At 33.3% G+C, this 22,034-nt stretch overlaps 1 protein-coding gene across 1 annotated transcript in view; it reads right to left on the bottom strand.

Moving 5' to 3' along the window:
• Nucleotides 1-2,176: 2,176 nt before the first annotated feature.
• The window catches only part of LOC145246684 (uncharacterized), a 98,370-nt gene continuing 78,512 nt past the window's right edge, over nucleotides 2,177-22,034 (bottom strand). The window contains exons 20-24 of the mRNA XM_080108404.1: nucleotides 20,757-20,942; nucleotides 17,922-18,139; nucleotides 12,954-13,037; nucleotides 3,192-3,356; nucleotides 2,177-2,511 (exon numbers count right to left, since the gene is read on the bottom strand). Of these exons, the coding sequence (XP_079964530.1) occupies nucleotides 2,313-2,511; nucleotides 3,192-3,356; nucleotides 12,954-13,037; nucleotides 17,922-18,139; nucleotides 20,757-20,942 (852 nt within the window). The 3' untranslated portion in view covers nucleotides 2,177-2,312. The remainder of the gene's footprint in view (nucleotides 2,512-3,191; nucleotides 3,357-12,953; nucleotides 13,038-17,921; nucleotides 18,140-20,756; nucleotides 20,943-22,034) is intronic.

Here is a 22,034-nt window from a genome sequence, read left to right on the forward strand (position 1 = left end):
GAATGGTGTGAGCAACCTGGGAATCCATCTGGCAGACACCTTATGCATATGCAAATGGTCATGAATGATAGTTTCCACAGACCCTGTATTAATCTTGACATCTTGGGCTATTTGACAAATAGTAATGCGCCGATCTTCCAAAATGGCAGCCTCAACTTCTTGACGGACAGATGCCTCATCAATGGCAGAAGGGGGCGACCAGGTCTGGAAGCTGTTTCCACAGACTTCCGGCCATGTTTGAATTCACGATGCCAGCATTTTACAAGGTCATATGATGAGGCATTATCACCATAGGTTTCTTTCATTTCATCAAAAGTCTCCTGTGGTGTGCGTCCTTTCAAATACAAAAACTGGATCACTGCTCGAAATTCAACAGGCTCCATTTCACACCTGACTCAGTTCAAACACCTGTAAAACAGACACCACAATTAGTTCAGAGCTGTAATTTGCCACATAACCCATAGAGATATAAATCATTGCACATGCAAAATTTCAGCTAGATCAGACAACTGGAAGTGGGTTAGGCGCATTACTAAACTACTCTGTCAATTTTTAATCTACAGACTCAAGATTTGACATAAGAGGCATTGAGATTTGGGAAAATTTTTTTAATCGGTTTTCAGACAGAAATTTTGCTGTCAAGGGGGTCAAAGTTCAACGGTTTTACCTTTGAAAACTCTACCAAACTTTTTCGACAATTTTGGGTCTAAACATTTGAAATTTTACATGTAGGTTACTTGAACATGGATCAAATTTTGAATTTGATTTGAGCCCAAAATAATAAATGTTAAGGGATGAAAATTGGGGTCAAAGTTAAAAAGAAATTGACCTCTGCAGTCTCTATCAAATTACTCAGCCAATTTTTGGTTTAAATTTTTGAAATTTTACATAAAGTGTATTAAAACATAGGGCAAGCTTTTAAATCGGTTTTTAGCAAAAAATTTGGCTGCCAAGGAGTCAAGTTCAAAAGATTTGACTATTGCGGTCTCTAGCAAACTATTCAGCCAATTTTGGGTTTAAACACTTTTTTTAATTTTACATGAAGGGTATTCAGACATGCAGCAAGCTTTCTAATTCGTTTTGGGGCGAAAATTTGGCTGCCAAGAGGTCAAAGTTGAAAGAGTTGATCTTTGCAGGCTCTACCAAACTCCTCTGCCAATTTTGGATCTAAACACTTGAAATTTTAGAAGTAGGTTACCTGGACAGGAGTCAAACTTTTTAATATATATATATATATATATATATATATATACATATGCACATAAAGTTATGAACAGTACATAAGGCCTAGCAAAACTGGGCTGAACTGTTAGTATTCAATAAAAAAAAAAGAAAAAAATGTTTCAGTATTTTTATTACTTTTTCTTTCATCAACAATATAGCTTTCAGTTAAATTCAGATTCTTTTATAAATCAATTCAGAAAGTTGCCAATACTGTCAATGTCATCCAACCTTTTATATCAAATAGTCAGAAAATTATTAATATTTTTTTAATCTATTTTTTTTTAAATGAAAATCACTCCAGACAAGGCATGAAGACGCTTGAGTTACGGAGCTAAAAAAAAAAAAATACTTCTTCACAAAATACTACTTCAAAACGTCAAAAACTAGCCAACATCAAGTGTTAGCTGGCTTTCTTTGCCAGAAACATTTCTCATGGAATGTGAGGACTAAAGGACAAAATAAGCGAAGCAGGAGTTACACGGCTGCCAAAAGTAAATCAGAGATCCACTTTCTACTTTCCATTTAGACTACTTATTTTTTTTTTGACAGGTGTTGGCAATTAATTATCCAGGGAAAGAAACACTAACAGAAAGCAAAAGAAAAAGAAACAAAAAAAAACAAAAAAACACAAAGCACTTGTGTATTAAACAAACTTTAATTAATACAAATCATTCATTTCTTTTGCATGACCAAAAATTATTTTTAGAAATTAAAAAATTACATTTCACAAAATGAAAATAAAAAGAATTATATTTATGTCTCTCTACATCATATATGTGTATGTATATATATATATATATATATATATACACACACATACACACGTGTGTGTATATATATATATATGTGTGTGTGTGTGTGTGTGTCTGTATGTTTTTATATATACATATATGTGTGTGTACGTGTGTGCATTTGTGTATATTATGTACGTGTGTGTTTGTAATTATGTGTGTGTAAATATCTCTCTATAAACATACATAGAAACCATGATAGTTTTCCTCTGTAATGACGTTGTATATTTCTATAAATTAAATATTTTTGTTACAAGAAAAAGAAAAAATATCCGGCCTCTAGGAGAGCGTTTCGGATCAGAGCGGTATGCCGTAGACCACCGGGGCACAACCAATTAGGTAGGAAAGTTTACAAACACTTCGAGCTTTCACTACAGCTTCAGTGAGCGACATTTTGCTGTGATCTTTCGAAAGGATCCAGTTGTCGAGAAGATTCTGCAGAAATCGGTCGATATCACGGTCAGTCACATCCCACAGATTAGCCACAATCACAGGACTGGACAAAAAAAAAAAATTTTGAAAATCATGTCTTAAATGGTGTTAGGACAAAAGAGCTAGGAAGAATATGCAGGAATATACAATACAGGTAGTTCACTTTTTCAAAGTGAACCTTCGACGAATTAAATAAAATTCAGTTTAAAATACCTTATAGGGAAGTATCGGGTTACAAAAAAACATTACAATATTGATAAAATAATGTAAATGAGAAAAGTATACAGGTTCTTTTCCAGCAAATGAAAAATGTAATTCTAACAAATTTATAGCATCGTTATCAATATCCATTTTTAACTCCTTCCTTATCGTTGCTAGTATCGATAAGGAGAACCTTTCAACTTTCGGTGATCATACCAAGTTTACATATAAAAAATATTGCAACAAATCTCTGTTAATCAAATTGATACTACAATACTCAGTTTCCTATGCCTTAACATAAAGGTTCATGCAAAATTTCAGCTAGATCAGGCCAGCAGTTTCAGAAAAAATGTGGTACTGGAGTGACTAATCCCTAATAATCCCTCGAATGGATACCATAATACTTAGTTCGCTGCACCTTATTATAAAAAAGATCCATGCAAAATTCTAGCCAGATTAGTCCAGTAGTTTCTGAGAAAAGTGGAAGAGAAAGATAAACAGACGATGAGAAATTATAATGTATAGAAGAAAACAAATTCTTACCAGAATGCGAGGTAGTAATTGTTAATCATTCCCGTTTCATCGAGGACACCTTTTGCTTCCATCTGTCCGCTGCTACAGCCCATTAAGAGAGCAGCTGCTCTGCAATTTAGTTGCTGGAGATGATCACCATGGAGATATTTGTTACCGCTGCCATGACCGCAGTAGCTGAAAGGTAAGAACAGGCAATAAAAGGATTAACCACTACCACACTCTTTATTTATGCCTAAACCTAAACATGAATTCCATGAACAAAGCTTCTTTCTTAGAACTGCATGCCTGTGGAACTCTGTCCCATTTGCCTGCTTTCCAGCTAACTACAATATGGTCGTCTTCAAGTCTAACATAAACAAGTTCTTGATAAACCGATCCCTTAAGTAATCCAATTTATCAAATTTCTACTACTAACGATTGACTACCATACACTCATTAACCCTTATCCTTGAGTGGCCTGTGGGTCTTGATAAATGGTGACTCCTTTGTGCAAAAAAACAAACAAACTTTCATATCAGATTGATGCCGTTTTAAAGAAGGAGTATTTAAACCATTGCATTTTACTTTACACATATTATTATGAAGTGGTTAACGGAATGAACTGATAACCTGGGTGTGCCAAGTTCAAAACCAGTTTGTTACACAGAAATACTTACACTTACAGATGTTGGCAACCCTCATGTGGCCTCTCCCATAAATACCCAATCTCTTTCCAGAAAGATATTTAAACGAGGAAGATATTGGAGAAACGAACGCTAAAACTATAATCACATAACATACTAAATATCATTAATTTATAACTTTTTTCTTCCAGATTTTTAAAGCATCATTTATATTTTTCTACAGTCTCCTCACCCATGTTGACTCAAAAACAAACTTCTTTACTCAAAGAAAGTTATCTTCCATCATATATTATTCTCACAAAGCACTACTGACCAAACATTTCCCATGAGACTTCTGTTGAGAAATCTTATGCGATCCAACATATGCCCTTGACCCATTTTCCTTGGATTGTCACTTATTTCAAAAGATTACAAAACCATTTAGATGGCCTTAGTTAGGTCAACGAAAGGAGATTGAACATTAGTTAGATTCATATTTTACATCAAAACCAAACATTTTTACAAGCGAACAATTTAAAAGCTTGTTAACACACAAAGTTATACGTTTTTTTTGTGAATGAAGATTGTTAGTTATATACTTTTTAGTGTATGTAAACTATATATATATATATATATATATATATATATATATATATATATATATATAACAGTGAAAATGTCTCTGTGTGCATCTGTCTGTGTATATTTTCCTACCAAATAACTGTCAATTTTTGGTCTAGAGACTTGAGATTTGACTGTCAAGGGGTCAAAGTTCAATGATTTGACTTTTGAAAACTCTATCAAACTCCTCCGCCTATTTTGGGTCTAAACACTTGAAATTTTAAATGTAGGTTACTTGGACATGGATTAAACTTTTTAATTTGATTTGAGCCCAAAACAGTAAATGTTAAGGGGGTCAAAATTGGGGTCAAAGTTTAAAAAAATTTGACCTCTGCGGTTTCTACCAAATTACTCAGCCAATTTTGGGTCTAAACATTTGAAATTTTACATAAAGATTATTCAGAGATAGGGTAAGCTTTTTAATCATTTTGGGTTGAAAATTTCAGCTGTTAAGAGGTCAAAGTTCAAAAGATTTGACCTTTGCGGTGTCTAACAAACTACTCAGCCAATTTTGGGTCTAAACATTTGAAATTTATACATAACAGGTATTCAGACATGCGGCAAGCAATCAGTTTTGGGGCGAAAATTTGGCTGTTGAAAGAGTTGCCCTTTGCAGATTCTACCAAATTCCTTCACCAATTTTGGGTCTAAAGACTTGAAATTTTAGATGTAGGTAACTTGGACATGGGTAAAACTTTGTATTTTGATTTGAGACCACAATAATAAATCAGGGTCAAATTTTTAAAAAATTGACCTCTGCGGTCTCTACAAAATTACTTGGACAAATTTTGATCTAAACATTTGAAATCTTACATAAATTGTATTCATAAGTAGGGTAAGTTAGAGACAGTACATAGGGCTCGAGCAAAGCCGGGCTGAACTGCTAGTTTTAACTATAATTAAGTTTAATTTATTGAATAACTTTAAAACAATAGCAAAGAGCAGCATGTTTCCTTTGTTGTTTTTATACCATACTTAAGACTTGTGCTAAAGAGACCAAGATGTATCAGGTTGGCACAAGAGTTTTTGATAGTTTGTAGATGGTGCATTTTAAACCATTTCAATTTATTTATATTTATTACTTAAATATATCACCATGATTAATTTATAACTTTTTTCTTTCAGCTTATTAAAACAGCATTCATATTTTTCTACAATCTTCTCACTAACGTTGATCCTAAAACAATCTTCTTCAGGCAACAAAAATGGAGTTGTATTCCATCATGATAATGCTCGACCTTACACAGCACCTAACTCCATCGGATCATCACTTATTTTGAGAATTACAAAACCATTGAGATGAACTTAGGTTAACATCACAAGAGGAGATTGAATCCGAGTTAGATTCATATTTCACATCAAAACCTAAAGAATTTTACAAGCGAGGCGTTTATAAATTCATTGACAGATGGAATCAAGTTATAAAGAGCAAAGGTTGTTATTGTTATGAATAAGTTTTTTTAAAAAACAGTTTTTTTTTTTTTTCATTTTCACGATGAAATTTTAAAATCAGTAAAATCTTTTACACCAACCTAATATTGACATTAAATATGTATTTGCAATAAATTGCTATTCTATTTGTTGTATTATAACCTTAATTTAATTTTAAATAAAATGAGGCTTTAAGGAATTTTTAATTAACACAGACCTCTTTCAAAAAATCATTCATCTAATAAAATCATTCTTTCGAAAATACATAACACCTTTACACCTTATGCAAATCAGAATATAGGGTTAAATACAAATTTTCTTAAACTCATTTTCTTGTCTTGGATTTTATTTTTAGAACTTCCAACTAAATTTTAGTCTTCTTTGTCAGACAGGCAGCAGTAACGCTTATTCGATGGTAGGTTGAATCAGCTTCCCCTGAAAGAAATTTTATGGACAACTTAAATTCAGAAGCGATCTCTAGTTGCTTTAATATCCTGGCCAGTAGAGATGACAACGTTAGGTTTTTGCAATTCTTGCAGATTGATGTCAATGTCTTCCTACAAACGGTGACTGGCATTCTCCAAATATTCACCAATGTGGTAACAACCAGGCTTTATATCAACGTGATTGTGTCGTAAGAATATTTTTAATTGATTAATATTGATAAACTAGTTTGAGAAGAATACAACCAACTGTTGATTGCAATTACTAATCAAAATGAGATGAGACCTTTTTTCTGTGGAAAATTTAAAAAAAAAAAAAAAAAACCTAATAACAAAATATAGAATGATATGAGAGTGGAAATATAACCCTGATGTAGCCCATAGCAACAGGACTATAAATAAATGAATTAAATAAGAAGAAACTGCTGCCCATGCAAAGTTTTGAAAAATAATGGAAGATCAATCCAAACTTCTTACTGGGTCTAATAACTAAAGTGATGCAATACTGAATAAAATATAGAGAAAAAAATAATCACGAGATCAAATAATTTTTAAAAGAGTCAGTTGAAAATGGTAGCCAAGATAAAAAGAGGTTGATTTTGGATCTTTATTGTTCTTAATATTTTTAAACAAGTTCTCTGATAAAATTGTGTCCGAGATGGGTATATTTGCTGATGACACCACATTCTACCCTGAACAAGTGGGTAAAAAAGACATGCACATATCCAAAGCAATGGCTGAATCCTTAGTCTATAGTTAAACGAAGAACATAAATGGATAACATTTAATGCTACTAAGACAAAGCTTCTTTCCTTTAAAACTACAAGAAACATTTTTAAATATTGATTGCCATGGTAAATAACACCATGCCAGAGTTTCAGTCAAACTCCTCAGCCTATACTCACAATTACATGAAATGGAACAAATACATAAAAAAAACATTGCCAATGCCATTTGCAAGGAAGGTGGATTCCCTCTACCAGGTTAGAAAATTTCTCACAACGGCTACTTTCTCCAAAGCTACCATCTGGCCACGTGTTGGATATTTGGCAGGTAACCCCAAAAAGAGGGGCATTTGATGGGTAGCACACATGCAAATTAATTCCATTTGAAGAATGCGAAACTTTCCATCATTCTCTATACATAATTTGACCAGAAATATGCGAGAGGATATCAGTCAAAAAGTCGAGACAATAGAAAATATTAAACATTCCAAGATGAAAGAATGTTTATATAAATCAACACAACAGAAAGCGAGAAGAGTTGGTCACAGACAGTGGACAAACTGACACATGCCAAAACATCTGTACAGCTACCCGCCATCCGCCTTCACTGATGTCAACACCCATTATACTAAATTGAAAATTGTTGTCAGTGCGGAATAAACAAAATATTTTCATAAATTAGCTGTCTTACTGTGACAAAAGTCGATTTAGAAATATCGACTGAAAAACACAATTAACAATTGGCCACAGCAAATATATAACACATGCATAGAATATTATTGTCACATCTAGGCTGACGTATCATCAACTAGTCTCTCCCTCTTAGACAAGAATAAGAATCTCTAACCAAATAAATACCACACTATCTATCAAGCTCCATCTCCTGTCCCATCACTGCAATGTTGCCTCTGCTTCTTTTACGACTTCAATAGAATGTGCTTTGATGAACTCGCTGCTCTAGTGCCTCCTATATGTATATACCAACTCGACAATCTGCTAAATCCCATCTATTCACTGTGAAGACACTTGAGGACGTTCTACTCTAAAAGCTTCTTTTCTTTAACTGCTAGTCTTTGGAATCCTTTCTCAGCTCCCTATTTCTTCAATTTACCAGCATGCAGAAATTTATTTGTAATGTAAACAAATATCACACTGCACAACTCCCCTAATGCCACTAATTCACAGTAATCGCTTACGATTCAGTGGCAAATTAAAAAAACAAAGAAAGAAAAAAAAAAAAAACGACTTGCTACCCAATTCTATGAATAAAGCAAATTAGTTTGGTCCATAAAAAAGAAACAAAGAAAAATAATCTATATATATATAAAAGGCAAAATGTGTATTAGTGTGTGCATTTTTTGTGTATGTCCACCAAAAGTGGGGTTGGGGCTCAGAGGTGGTCACTGTTTCTGAGAACTTTTTATATGTTCCCTAGATTATAATATCTCTGATCTACGAAAGGGAGTGGTGTGTATCTTTTATTTGGCCGACTTTTACACACTATTTTTGCAGTATTTCTTAGTCTCCGCATGTTTATTTGGCTTTTCCGTATATAAGCGAAACTGAATCCGAAAAAAGGCATGTACCCGGCATTCGTGCCAGAAGGTCCAGAAAAGCAATCAGCTTTGATTAATGCGAGGGGAAACCCCTTATATCAGACAATTGCTATTCATTTGGACACTTCCCTTTCCCCAACATCTTGGGAAAACTGGCTTGCAGCCAAGGTTAAGTCGCATGATGTTTGACCTCATTAAATTCACACACCTGTCACTTGCTGCCCCTGATAGTAGCCCCCTACACCAAAGTGGCAATGCGCCTTGTTTTGGGGTGAAAATGTAAAAAACAAAAAAAAAAAACGCTTTTCATTTACTGTCCCATCGTGGCCAAGCGGTAAGGTGACAGGTTTTTTTTCCTTTCTTTTTCACCTTCGCGTCAAGGCTTTGGGTTCGAGCCTACCTCCCTCCCAAAACTTTGTTTTTTTTTTACACCTCCAAACACATGGGCAACGCCGAGTACCCCCGCTAGTCTATTATATAAAAGGCAAAATGGGCGTGTGCGTTTTTGCATGTCCACGAAAGGCGTTTTTCGTCGGCCTTCTCGCATCGGTTACATTTATGGAGAAACTTCCCTCCGATTTGCAAACGGATGTCGTCTCTATCTTTATTTTGATCGAGTTTTAAAAAATTGCCTCCTTCCCGTCCTTTCGAGTGTTTGTCTTTTTTGTATAAAAGCGAAACTGATCGGAGCGAAGGCACAGTACCTAGCCTTTCATGCTGGGATGTCTTGAAGACAATTAGCTTTGATCAATGTGGGGGAAACCCTACTTATCAGACAATTGCTACTCATTTGAGAGTTCTCTTTTTCGGGAGAGCTGATTTCCCCGACATTATGGGGAAACAAATAAATAAAACAGCAAAAAATGGGAAGCTTGACTGGCCTCAAGCCAGATGTTTATTTCTGTGCCTGCGTAAACACACTCACTTAACTATCCATTTTTGCAAGTCAACCTTTTGATTGATATTGCTAAATTTAAACGCTTTTCACTTCCTGTCGCGTCATAACATAGCGGTAAGATGTCAGGTTTTATTTCACTTTCTTTTCTGCCTTCGCGTCATGCCTGCCTGCCTACTAGCACGTTTTTTTTTTTTTTTTTTGGTGCTCAACACACACCTCCAAACACCCAGGCAACACCGGGCACCCAGACTAGTCTTTCATAAAGACAAAGGAGAGTAAAAAAAGAACAAAAAAAAAACTTGGTAATGAAAGGGAGTTAACTCCGAACCAACTTATTTCTGAATATAAGTGAATTACATTATATCTTATTTATTCAACATCAAATTTGAATGTTTTATACACATTTTGATTGGAAGATTCCTATGAACCGATTCAATACATCTCGTTCGATATAGCTAAGTTTTTCTTTGAGAACTTTAGAAACGCTCGCTACCATATGTGCATATTCTACATATTTGTCATAAAATTTCCTGGTGTTTATCCAGAATTCACCATATATTAAAAAACAAAATAAAAAAAAGCTGTGTTGTACATACTTGTAACAAACAGAAAAAAAAAAATCATGTAAATTGAACAAGTCGTTTTATTTTTATAAAGAAAATAATTTTGGAGTGAATTAGATATTATTTAGACTGGGTCGGACGTCTGTTTCAAACAAGAATAAATAGAACTACGGCAAATTTTTCAAGTATACTTTTCAGCTCATGAAAATCATATTGAAATATGATCATCATTTTATCAGGGTTGATGGAGAAATCAAACTTATCACAAGCCTAGAACAAAATATATATACTTTATTCAGATTTAAATGTTATTGTATATATCTACAGTCATTGTTGAGTCTCTAAGTATCAGGAAATACTTAAATAATTAAATCCAAAATAAAGAAATCTCTAATTCTTTATGCTCAATAAATAAATGCTTTGAAAACAATAGAATTAAAAAAAGGGGGAAAAAATCTATAGCTGAAAATAGTGTGAATATTTCAAAACTTTTAATGTACTTGTGGGTATAATTTATTTTTACGTTATAGTCATCTAATGTACTTCCTAACGTCTGGCATAGCGCTACCGGAAATGGTGACGAGGCAAATCAGTTTGCTTTTTTTCTCTCATGCCTATATCTTCCCTATGCATGCACTTTTTTTTTTAATTATGTTTTTCTGAACCAACCCTTTTTTTTTTTTATCTAATAATCATCGAAAAGTTTTTTCAGTCTTATCTTAACTAAGAATTATTGAAATTATTTTTTTTTAATTAAGAATTATTGAAATTATTTTTTTTAATTAAGAATTATTGAAATTATTTTTTTTTAATTAAGAATTATTGAAATTATTTTTTTTTAATTAAGAATTATTGAAATTATTTTTTTTTAATTAAGAATTATTGAAATTATTTTTTTTTAATTAAGAATTATTGAAATTATTTTTTTTTAATTAAGAATCATTGAAATTATTTTTTTTTAATTAAGAATTATTGAAATTATTTTTTTTTAATTAAGAATCATTGAAATTATTTTTTTTTAATTAAGAATCATTGAAATTATTTTTTTTTAATTAAGAATTATTGAAATTATTTTTTTTTAATTAAGAATTATTGAAATTATTTTTTTTTAATTAAGAATTATTGAAATTATTTTTTTTTAATTAAGAATTATTGAAATTATTTTTTTTTAATTAAGAATTATTGAAATTATTTTTTTTTAATTAAGAATTATTGAAATTATTTTTTTTTAATTAAGAATCATTGAAATTATTTTTTTTTTAATTAAGAATTATTGAAAACATTTCTTAAAATCTTTTTAAACTATTTTGGGAATATTATGTATTGGATACGTTTTTTTTTTTTATGATGTTTGTAATTTTGTTATTTGGTGTAAATAATTTTGGTACTTGTCTACATATGGGCCTACAAAAAAATTTATTTTCAAGAAAAAGCTTTAAAAATCTTTATGATGTACGAAATCACGTAAATCGGTAAAGTAGTTTTTTTTTATTTAAGAAAATCAAACCACAACACTCCCCCCAAATGTAAACACAGAATTTTTTGTTGGGGGAAGGGGCGGGGGTACACGTGTAGATGCTCATTTTACGTTAAATTGTGTTCATAAACGTTATTTTTGTATTCAGTGCCCCCCCAATCTATAAAAGTGGTAATTTCAAAGGATTTTTCGAGGTTAGAAAGATATTTTTTTTCAAAATCGATTTGTAGTCCCTTGTTGATTCTACATTTCCGATCATTTATAATTAAGATGGCGCACACTTATCCTTTGATAAAATTTGTCATAAAATTTGATTTTCTTAAATAAAAAAAAAATACTTGATTGATTCACGTGATTTTTGAAATATGACATCTTTATGTAGTGATAGGTATGTACATCTAAGATTTTTTAAAGATTTTTCTTGAAAAATTTTTTTTATAGGCCCAAATGTAGACAAGTACCATAATTTATATTTTCATAAACATATATTATATAAATTCAAATAAAAAACTTATTCTTAAAATAAACAAAGAATTGATACTTGTGTAGTTTAATCAAGATATTAAAAAATGAAAATATCGGAAAAGAAAAAGTTTATATTGTACGTATCTGTTATGGAATGAACATCTCCAAAAAAAAAATAAAAATAATAAAAAAAATTCACTTAATTTTATCAAGTAGTTTTTTTTACAGCGAAAAAACAATTAGTTATGATACCAAGCAAAAGGTTCGATTTTTAGGAAGAAAAGCTAGTATTAAAGATGGCGAAGGAGTGTTGGTTCTTTAAACGGAGTTATCCCCCCGTGGCGTGTTCAAAAAATTCAAAGATGGCTACCTTCAATGTGCTGTTATAAAAACGTGTTTTTCCGCTGTAAAAAAAAAACAAATCTACTCGATCAAATTAAGTGAAATTATTTTCAGAGATCTTCAGTTCAAAACGGATACATACATATAACCTTTTTTTTTTTCTTTCGATATTTTCATTTTTTTAATGTCTTGATTAAACTATACAAGTACCAAAGATTTATTTTTATAATTTCATAAGCGCATATTTCTTATAAAATTTCAAATAAAATAAAAATTAAAAAATTTTTTTTATAAGTGCAAAAAAAGACTAATTGTGTTATTTTTATCTGTATAGGTTTGTTAATTTTTAATTTTTCAATAATATTCTTTTCTTATATTTTTTTCAATAAATCGCTTTACAATAGAAATACTGAAAAAGAAAAAAAAAAAAGTGAAAGAACTGATCTGTCCTGTTATTACTTCCAGTAGCCCTACACCGGAAGTGAGTAATTACATTAGCCATTAGTTGACTAGAAGCTATTTCTCATTTTCAGGAAAAAATGTTTTCCTGTTAAGTAAAGGTGTTCTCATATCTTCACAACTTTTGCTTGAAAGTTTAGTTTTCCATCATCAGTTTTGAAAATGAAGAAAATAAATATATATACTTACATCATTATATCGTTTTGTGTGAGAGCAGAAATGAATTGGTCTGCAGTAGGAGGCTTACCTACAACACCTTCCCAGCCTTCAGTACTGGAAAAAAAAAGAAAAGAAAGACATTTCCTTTTTTTAATTTGATTCTAAAATACAATAAAATTTTTTTTTATTTCTTTATTGCATTTTCACCCAAACAAGGCATATTGCCACTTTGTTGTAGGGGGCTACTATCAGGGACATAAGCATCAGGGGTACTGTGTAGGAAGTTGGGCAGCAAGATGTCAGTTCACGTTGCACTTGAACTTCTGCATGTCAGTACAGTTGGGGAAGCAGGGACCCGGAAGGGTATTCCAAAGTCTAGCTGTTCTGGGGAAGAAACTAAAAAGGCTCTCTTGCATCTAGGGATCTCTACTGTGAAGGGGTGGGATTTAGCTGCTTGTCGGGTTTGTCAGGAGTATTTACGTTGAGGGGGCACAAGTGCTTGCAGTTCGTCAGAGCATTAATCGTTAAAGTACTTGTAGAACAGGCAGAGGGATTCAACATTTCGTCGATGGGACAGAGGCTGAAGTTTAGCTGACAGTTCAGGACCTATCAGATTGGCGACTCTCTTTTGAACCTTGTCTAGGAACGAGAGACTAATGGCAGATGCACCAGCCCAAATATGACAACAATACTCCATACATGGGCGAATGGTGGCCTTATAGACGTATAGGATACTTTCAGGCGTTTATAGTTTTCTAGCACGGTAGAGAGAGCCCACCTTCTTCGCAGGGGTCCTGACAATGTTCTCAATGTAATTGTTCCAACTTATGTTTCCTGTGAACGTTAGGCCGAGGAGTTTAAAAGATGTACTTTCAGATAAAGAGTCTTTGGCCATTGCTATTGGTGGTAGGGAAGGTTTCTTGTAATTATTGAAGGAAACAAGTTTAGTCTTGGCAGCATTGAATGTGACCATCCATTTTTGTCCCCATGCCACTACAAATTGGAGGTCATCCTCCAGTGTTTCTGCCATTTCTTTAGATGTGTTCATTTGTTTTCCTGTTGTGTCTGTTATAGAGCGTGGTGTCATCAGCATACATACCCATCTCAGAGGCAATGTTGTCGGGGAGGTCATTTATGAATATCAGGAACAATAAAGGTCCAAGGATAGACCCCTGAGGCACTCCTGCATTTATATCATTGTTTAGATGTACAACCGTCAAGGACAACCTGGGTTTTGTCTCTTATCTAAGAAGGATCTAATTATGTTATGTATTCTTCCAGTGATGCCGTATGATCTGATTTTCTTGAGAAGACCCTCATGCCATACCCTGTCAAAAGCCTTAGATATATCTAGAGCTACCGCTCTACTCTCCCCTGCTTTGTCCAGTGACTGGTATATACTTTCTGAGATTACAGTTAGGATGTTTGCTGCGGAACGGGCTTGCCTAAATCCATATTGTTGGTCAGTCAGAAGTTTAGCATCTGTAAGATGATGGACTAGAGCTTGGTTAATTATGGTCTCAAATATTTTGGCGAAAAGTGGGAGGAGGCTAATGGGGCGATAATTTACTGAGTCAGTTCTTTCACCAGAATTCTTGAAAACTGGCACTACAGAAGCAGTTTTCCAGCAGGCAGGAAAGCAAGATTCATTAAGGCATTTGTTGTGAAGTTTGGAGAGAACTGGAGCTACTTTGGCGGCGCACTTTTTTAATAGAACAGCCGGGATGAGATCAGGTCTAAATGCTTTTGCAGTGTCAAGCTTTCTTATGATAGCATGCACCTGAGAAGGGGTGATTTTCAGATCGTCTAATGTGGCGTCTGTCTGCAAAGGAAAGTCAGGGAGGGGGTGGTTAGTAGAGTCCAGTGTGGAGTTTGAGGCAAACCATCTGGCAAGCATGTTAGCCTTCTCAGTTGCTGAGCAAACAATCTCATGATTGTTGGATGGTGGGGGAATTGTTGATTGCCCATTATTTACTACACTGTTGTAGATTTTCCAGAAGTCTCGGGTTCCTAATTTCTGTGCTTCGATGCGTTTTTGGGTGATTTCAGTAAATTCTCTCTTAGCTGTCACTATTTCTTTCTTACAGTTATTTCTGGCTTCTATGTACTTCTGTCTGTTTGAACTGAACTTATGTCGGTTAAATCTGCACTATGGCAGCTGCACAAATTGAAGTGAACCATTAGGGAGAGTGGGGTTTGCTATAGAATTTGCATGTGGGAACATATACTTCAATTGCCGCTTTGAACCATTCAGTGGTCTCATTTGCACAATGTTCAGCAGGACGTGAAAAAATATTTTGCCTTGGAGCATCCCTGATGAGGTCCCTGATGGCTTTCCAGTCAGCCTTTTTATAATATCTCGTTGTTTTGAGCAGTGTCTCTTCAGTTTTGGCTCTAGAGTTTAGGGCGATTTCAACCATTACCACTGCATGATCGACGTTCCCAAGAGGGCTGTGGGCACTCGTTACACACTCATCGGGAACTGTGGTCAGAAACTGATCTAGAAGTGATGCGTGTTGTTCATGCTGATCTGGGAAACGGGTTGGAAATGTAACCAACTGTGATAGGGAATGAGATATAGAGAAGTTACGTGTTGTGGTACCAGCTGTGTCTGTGTAAGTAGAAAATCCAAACCAGTTGTTGTGGTGGACATTGAAGTCACTAAATACATGCACTCGTGCGCTAGTGTCAAGGGAAAGTGCTTTATCTATGCTTATGCATTATAATTGAATATCAAAAAATACATTTTAAGTAAAAATACTATTACAAAATTACGGGTCATATCAAAATTAGTAAAAACAAAAATGATTGAGTAGAAGATCTGCTAAAAAAAAAAAAATTGCCCCTATCATATATTACTGATCCACCATTTTTTCATCTATATGTATATATATATAAGGCAAAATGGTTGCACACATTTTTGTATGTTCAAGCCAATTTATACTGTACGTATCTGTTATGGAATGAAGTTCTCTGAAAAAAAAATTTGACTTAATTTCATCAAGTATATGTCAGCATTTTTCAGCAAGGGTTACTTCCTAGATTATAATATCTACTATTCAAGAAAAGACGTCTTTATTTTTATTTTGATTGACTTTTAAAAAATCCCTGGATCCCTGTGTTTGTTTCTCTTTCTCGTATAAATAAAGCAAAACTGATTGAAGCAAATCGAACTGTCTGGCCTTCCGGCTGGGACGTCCAGAAAGACAATTGGCTTTCATTTATTTGTTTCCCCACGATGTTGGGGAAACCAAGCCCGCCCCCCCCCCCCCCGAAAAGGGAGAGTTCTCGAATGAATAACAATTGTCTGAGATGAAGGGTATTCCCCACATTGATCAAAGCTGATTGCCTTCAAGACGTGCCGGCCATGAAGGCCAGCAAGCTGATTTGATTCAATTCAGTTTCGCTTTTTTAAAAAAACTCACTCTAAAGAAATATAGAGATGACGACCGTTCGCAAATCATAGATATTACAATCTAGGGAATATATAAAAAGTTCTAAAATATAGTTTTCATGCTATATAGGATGAAAAGTTTAGGTAATTGGTCAATCAGTTTTTTTAATTTGTTTATATATATATATATATATATATATATATATATATATATATAATCGTTATCATTTGATGGGATATATAGACAGCATACCGTCATTGTTTTATATAAAATGGTGTTAATGGCAATTGCTCGTTTGTTAGTTATGTTTATTTTGTTGTCGGGTATATCATTTCTGATTATAATAGTTACTCCCCCAGAGACCCTGCCCTAAGAGTTATGAATGTATTTGGTAGTTCTTAATATTGATGTTGTCTTCTTCTTTTAGGATGGTTTCTTGAAGGCAGATTGGGCTGGGTTGAAAAGTGAAATAAGAATAAGGAGCTTGGAATAATTTGATTTTAGTCCACAATTCCATTGTATGATTTGTTGTTGTTTTTTTTTTTTATTTCTATCCATGAATTGATTATTATTTCTCTGCATGTTTTGGTATTCTATTATCATTTTTGCTTATGGGAAGGTGTTGTAGGTGCTTGCGAATGTTTATCTACTTCCATTTTTTGTATTATTTTAGGTTTTTGGTTTGGTACTTCATTTGGTGTTATTTCTAGTTTAGATCTAGATTGGGAGCATTGACAAGATTTTTCAATCTCCAGACTTTTTAGCTTGTTTTTATTTGGGCTTCTTGATTTTCTCTGTCTTTGGTATCTTTCTTGGTTTTTGGTTTCGATTAGTTTGAAGTTGTGTTCATCCTCAAACAGCATCATTTTTATTTTCTGTTTGTTATGATGGTTTTTTTTTTAGGAGGTTTTGTTTTGGTGGATTAAAGATCCTTGGGTTTGATAGTAGTATTGGGTAAGTCTGGTGTTTGCTGTTGTTTTGTTTGGTTTGTAGTATTTTAGTTTCATCATTCTGGGATTGAGGATTTTCCTTTAGGTTCCATTTAGTTAATCTTGTTAAATTTTCCTTTAATATTTCTACCAGTAATCTTAATTCTTTCATCAATTCAGATTGTTTTGTGTCGTTTCTTGTCTTGAAATCAAGTTGTTATTTTAGCTATATTTACATACATTGGTGAGTCTGATGTGATCTCAACTAACCTTCTCGCTTTTGTGTAGGATAGATTTTTGGTGCTTGGCTGTAGTTATTTGTTTTTTGCTTCTTCCAAACTTCACATTCTTTTCACTGAGTCAGTTGCATGTTTGTTTACAGTTTGCACATTTTAATGGCATTTCGCAATTAATGTGTTCTCCAATTTCACTACAGTTTTTACATGTTGGTGGTCTGGTGGTATTAATTGACGTGACCATGTAGAAATTTAAATGTAATGTGAACAGACATCTCGCTGCTCACCTCCTTACATAGTGCTCCTTTAGTCATGGTCCCAAATAGTATCCCCTTACATCCAAGTGGCAATATGCCTTGTCTGGGGGATTGAAGAATAAGAAAAAAAAGAAAAAAAAAAAGAAAAAAGAAAAAAAAAAAGAAAAACAGAAACACTTACGTTTCAAAAGATTTTTGAAAGATTTCTTGAGTGCACGGCAGATTATCATCCGGATTCAGTACATAGAAGGTACTTTGCGGATCAAAACCATCCGTTATGACTGAATTTCTATGATGGAAATAAGACATTTGGACTTTAAGGTAATACAAGGACGGCATCCGAGAAACAGGTTTGTTGCGCAAAATTGGCAGATTTTCCCAGGGAAGATGTTGCACCACCTGAAAAACAAGAAACAAGTAACTTTTAACAGACAAAAACACAAGGCGTTTTTATTCTTTTTTTTTTTTTTTTTTTTTTTTTTTTTTTTTTAATCGCTCCAGACAAGGTGTGAAACCACTTGATATAAGAATCTATCAAGAATGAAAAATGATTATTGCAGATACAGTAGATGCCTCTTTGTCTTAGTATTAAAAAGACCAAAGTTATAGGTAAGAGGAAAACAGTCAGCAGGAAGAGAGTTCCACAAGCCTGCAGTTCTTAGAAAGAAGCTGCTGGAATAAAAACCTGTATTAGAATGAGCTATCAAAACAGCAAATTGATTAAGACCACTAGACCAACGAAACGAGCTAGAACAAAGGAAGCAGGGAATAGATCAGACAATTCTGAGAAAAAAAACAAAAAAAAACAGGTGCCATGATAGTATTTATAAAAAAAAAAAATAATTGAGACCAGCAACATCACATCTCTGAGAGAAAGGTAGCAGAAGTACCTTAGGCGATTAGCAATAAACTAATCCTTTCTCAAACAGCAAGAAGATAAAGTCTGAGACGGTGGACTTGCTAGAACTGTGCAGAACCATACATCAGACAGAGAACTTGGCACACAAGAATGTCTTCAGACTTTGCCAGTCTGTCATTGAAACCTCCACCCTGAAGGATGGTTGGTTGAAACCTTAAAATCATGTTTAATTTCTGGTTGCAACATTTTTTCTTTATTCGTGTGATTACTTAGATCAAGACATGAACAAGAATTAAGAATCTTAATTTTTTTTATTACCAATAAATTACCAATTATCAAGATCAAAAGCTACTAGAGGATAAAGGATTAAAGAAATGGATGTATTGTCAGTTGAATGATGAAGAACATTATGAGAAAATAGAAAATGATGAATGGAATGAAGATTTGATTAATTAATGAGCACGGTTTATGAGAAGTCTTCGTTGATACTTGATTTGAAGATGACCATGTTGTAGCCTACAGGGAAACCCATGGAAAGAAAAGAACTAATCCTACCAGAATGCACAGGACTTTGCTAGTCTGATTTTGGTACGAAACTAGCAAAATAGTAAATATTATTAAAAGTTTTTATGACAGGAAAAGTTAGTAACAATTATTCTAAATCACAGCGTATATCTTCTGTTCAACAATCTTCAAAATGTTGACCTTTGTTGTCCATAACATTCATCAAGTGACTTATATAAATATGATAAACTACTTTTTAAAACCATTATTGAAAGAAATAAGATGAACGGATCAAAATAAATCATCATTTATTTCTTTTTCTTACACTGTCACCGCTTAAAAATATGAGCGTCATACACAATTTTTTGTTATACATCCTTTATTAATTCATCACTCTTAGTTTAGCAATACATGACCAAAACAGCATCTGTAAATATAGGCAGATCGCAGTGGGAGCAGCATTCAGACCTCACAAACTATTTGGAGAACTATGCAACAATAGAGAATCTCAATATAGCCAGTGACAAACATCCAAGCCATTCTGAACACTCCCAAATTGCATTCAGCTGAGCTGGTCGATATGATAGTCGGTTTAGCAGTCTAAAACACTGTATACAAGAATGGGCTGAAAACCCTGTACCTGTCACTTATTGATGTTCCAGCAAGACAGGGTAAGATCTCGCACTTCAAATCTGTCCCAGGATTGGTTAACAGAAAACATTGAATGCCATATAAATAGTCTTAAAACTGATTTTAAACAAGTACCTTAGATCGAAGACCTTAAATATTTTCTCTCTGGCTACTGCAAAGACATCGTAGAGAACCAGAATCATTATGGAACTCGAGAAAGCCACAAGAAAAAAAAAAAGCAACAGCCGTTCCTTAGTCAGTCTGTAAGGATATAAATATAGACACATAATATTGGCAGGTGTGAAAAGTTTTCTAGCACAGTAGAGGGAGCCCAATTGTATTCCATGTATTTGTTTCAATTCATGTGAATGTTACAGGTGAGGAATCTGAATGATGGATCCTCATGTAGGGTACTATTAACCACAGCAACCTATGGTTGAAAAGTTTTTTTTATAAATGTTAAAGAAATTGAGTTTCATTTTAATAGCATTAAAGACTGTGTCTCAATAAATGTGCAAAGCTGAATTGAGGTCACTTTGAAAATATGTTCTAGAATATTGAAAAAAATCCAAAAACTGTTTTGCTACACTTTCCTCACAATAAACCAGATATCACCACGTTGTAAATTTTTATAATTGACAAACATCAATCGTAACTTTTTATCAAATTTTATTACATGTACTTCTTGTTAAATAAACATTATCTGGCCTTCGGGCCAAGATCACAGTTTAGTATCTGTTCTGATGTTACACTTCACCTTTTCTGTTCTCGATCAATGGAGGAGAAATCCTTCATGACAGAGAATTTTTATTTTTGTTCCTATCCAGAGTACCTTTTTTTGGGGGGAGTTGGATTTTCCCCACATTAAAAACTGACCTTGTGTCTACCTCTGCCCTCATGGGGAAGCAAGTAAATAGAAACATTACATATAATAGTTTCATGTAATAATAATGTTTTGAAATAGTGTCGAGTGGTAAAGTTGACAAAATTAAAAAAAAATAAATAAATAAAAAATAACAGTACCTTATCCAAGATGATAATGAGAGGATGTCTGTCAGAGACGGAAGAATTTATACTTTTGCATTGCTGTAATATTTGTGACTTGATCGAAATGAAATCTGTACATTGTGCATCATCCAACCCCGTCACTTGAGTTATTGCTATGTCAAGTTCATCGCTAGATAGATATTCACTTGAATCAATTAAAATCTGAAAAACAATAAAATATTTGTTTACATCAAATCCTAAGAAAAGATTAATGAAATCTAGGTTCTTGTCCAGAATTCAACCTATAAAAAAAACAAAAATAAAGAAAAATGTGCATGATGTACATACCCACGAAAAAAAAAAATCATATTCCAAAAATTACGTGAATTGATCATATAGTTTTATTTTTAAACAAGAAAACCATCTATACACAATTAATGGGAACCTGTAGACATCACAACAAATATCTTAAGTTTGAATTATTTTTGAGTTATCTGCCTTGTTTCTTGAGATTATTTTCAAGGTGGTGACATGAGACAGTTCTTCCTCTCTTGCTCATAAAATTTTATTTTCTTAGTTAAAGATAAAACTACTTGATCAATTCTGCAAGAACCAAATTCTATTAAAGCTTCATTAATTTTGTATGAAGAAAAAGTTGACAAAATTATATCATATGTTTTTTTTTAATATTATAAACACATTTTGACTAAAATTTCGAGAACAATCTTAATTAGAATATTCCAAGATGAGAATAGTAGTCTGAATAATCCAAAGTATCAATCCTCATCTAAAAAAATTCTGAAACTATAGTGAACAATGATACAATATAAATTGGAGTGCTGGGTCTCTGCACAGCACTCCAATTTATATAGTATCATGCACCTAACATAGTTGCTATATAGCCTTCCCCTTGTTGTGAGAGGGATACATCCTTCGTGTTCATTTGATCAATTACTAGTGAAAATAAAAAAATTATAGTAACTAAATATTTATCTCTCTTCCATGGCAGGAACAAACGTCGAAAAGTGGGATTTGAAACCAGGAACCCTTATCCTCGAGTGGCTTCCAGGCCTTGATAAGTGGTGACTTCCTTGTAAAAAAAAAAAAAAAAAAAAAAAAAAAAAAAAAAAATGATGTTGTTCATTCTTGCTGCAACATGTCCTCTTTGTAGCAAGCTCTCCTCTCAAGATACCTTCACTGGTTTGGTCACATTCTTTATCGTCACCAAGATGATTTCATCCGCAGAGTTACTGAACCAGCCTTTCAGTCGAAAAAAAAATTGTGGAGATCAGCTGAAAACCTGGCTCAGAACAG

The sequence above is a fragment of the Euprymna scolopes genome, chromosome 24 (genome assembly GCF_053919585.1).
Source record: "Euprymna scolopes isolate OS-2025 chromosome 24, ASM5391958v1, whole genome shotgun sequence".
Classification (NCBI taxonomy): domain Eukaryota; kingdom Metazoa; phylum Mollusca; class Cephalopoda; order Sepiida; family Sepiolidae; genus Euprymna; species Euprymna scolopes.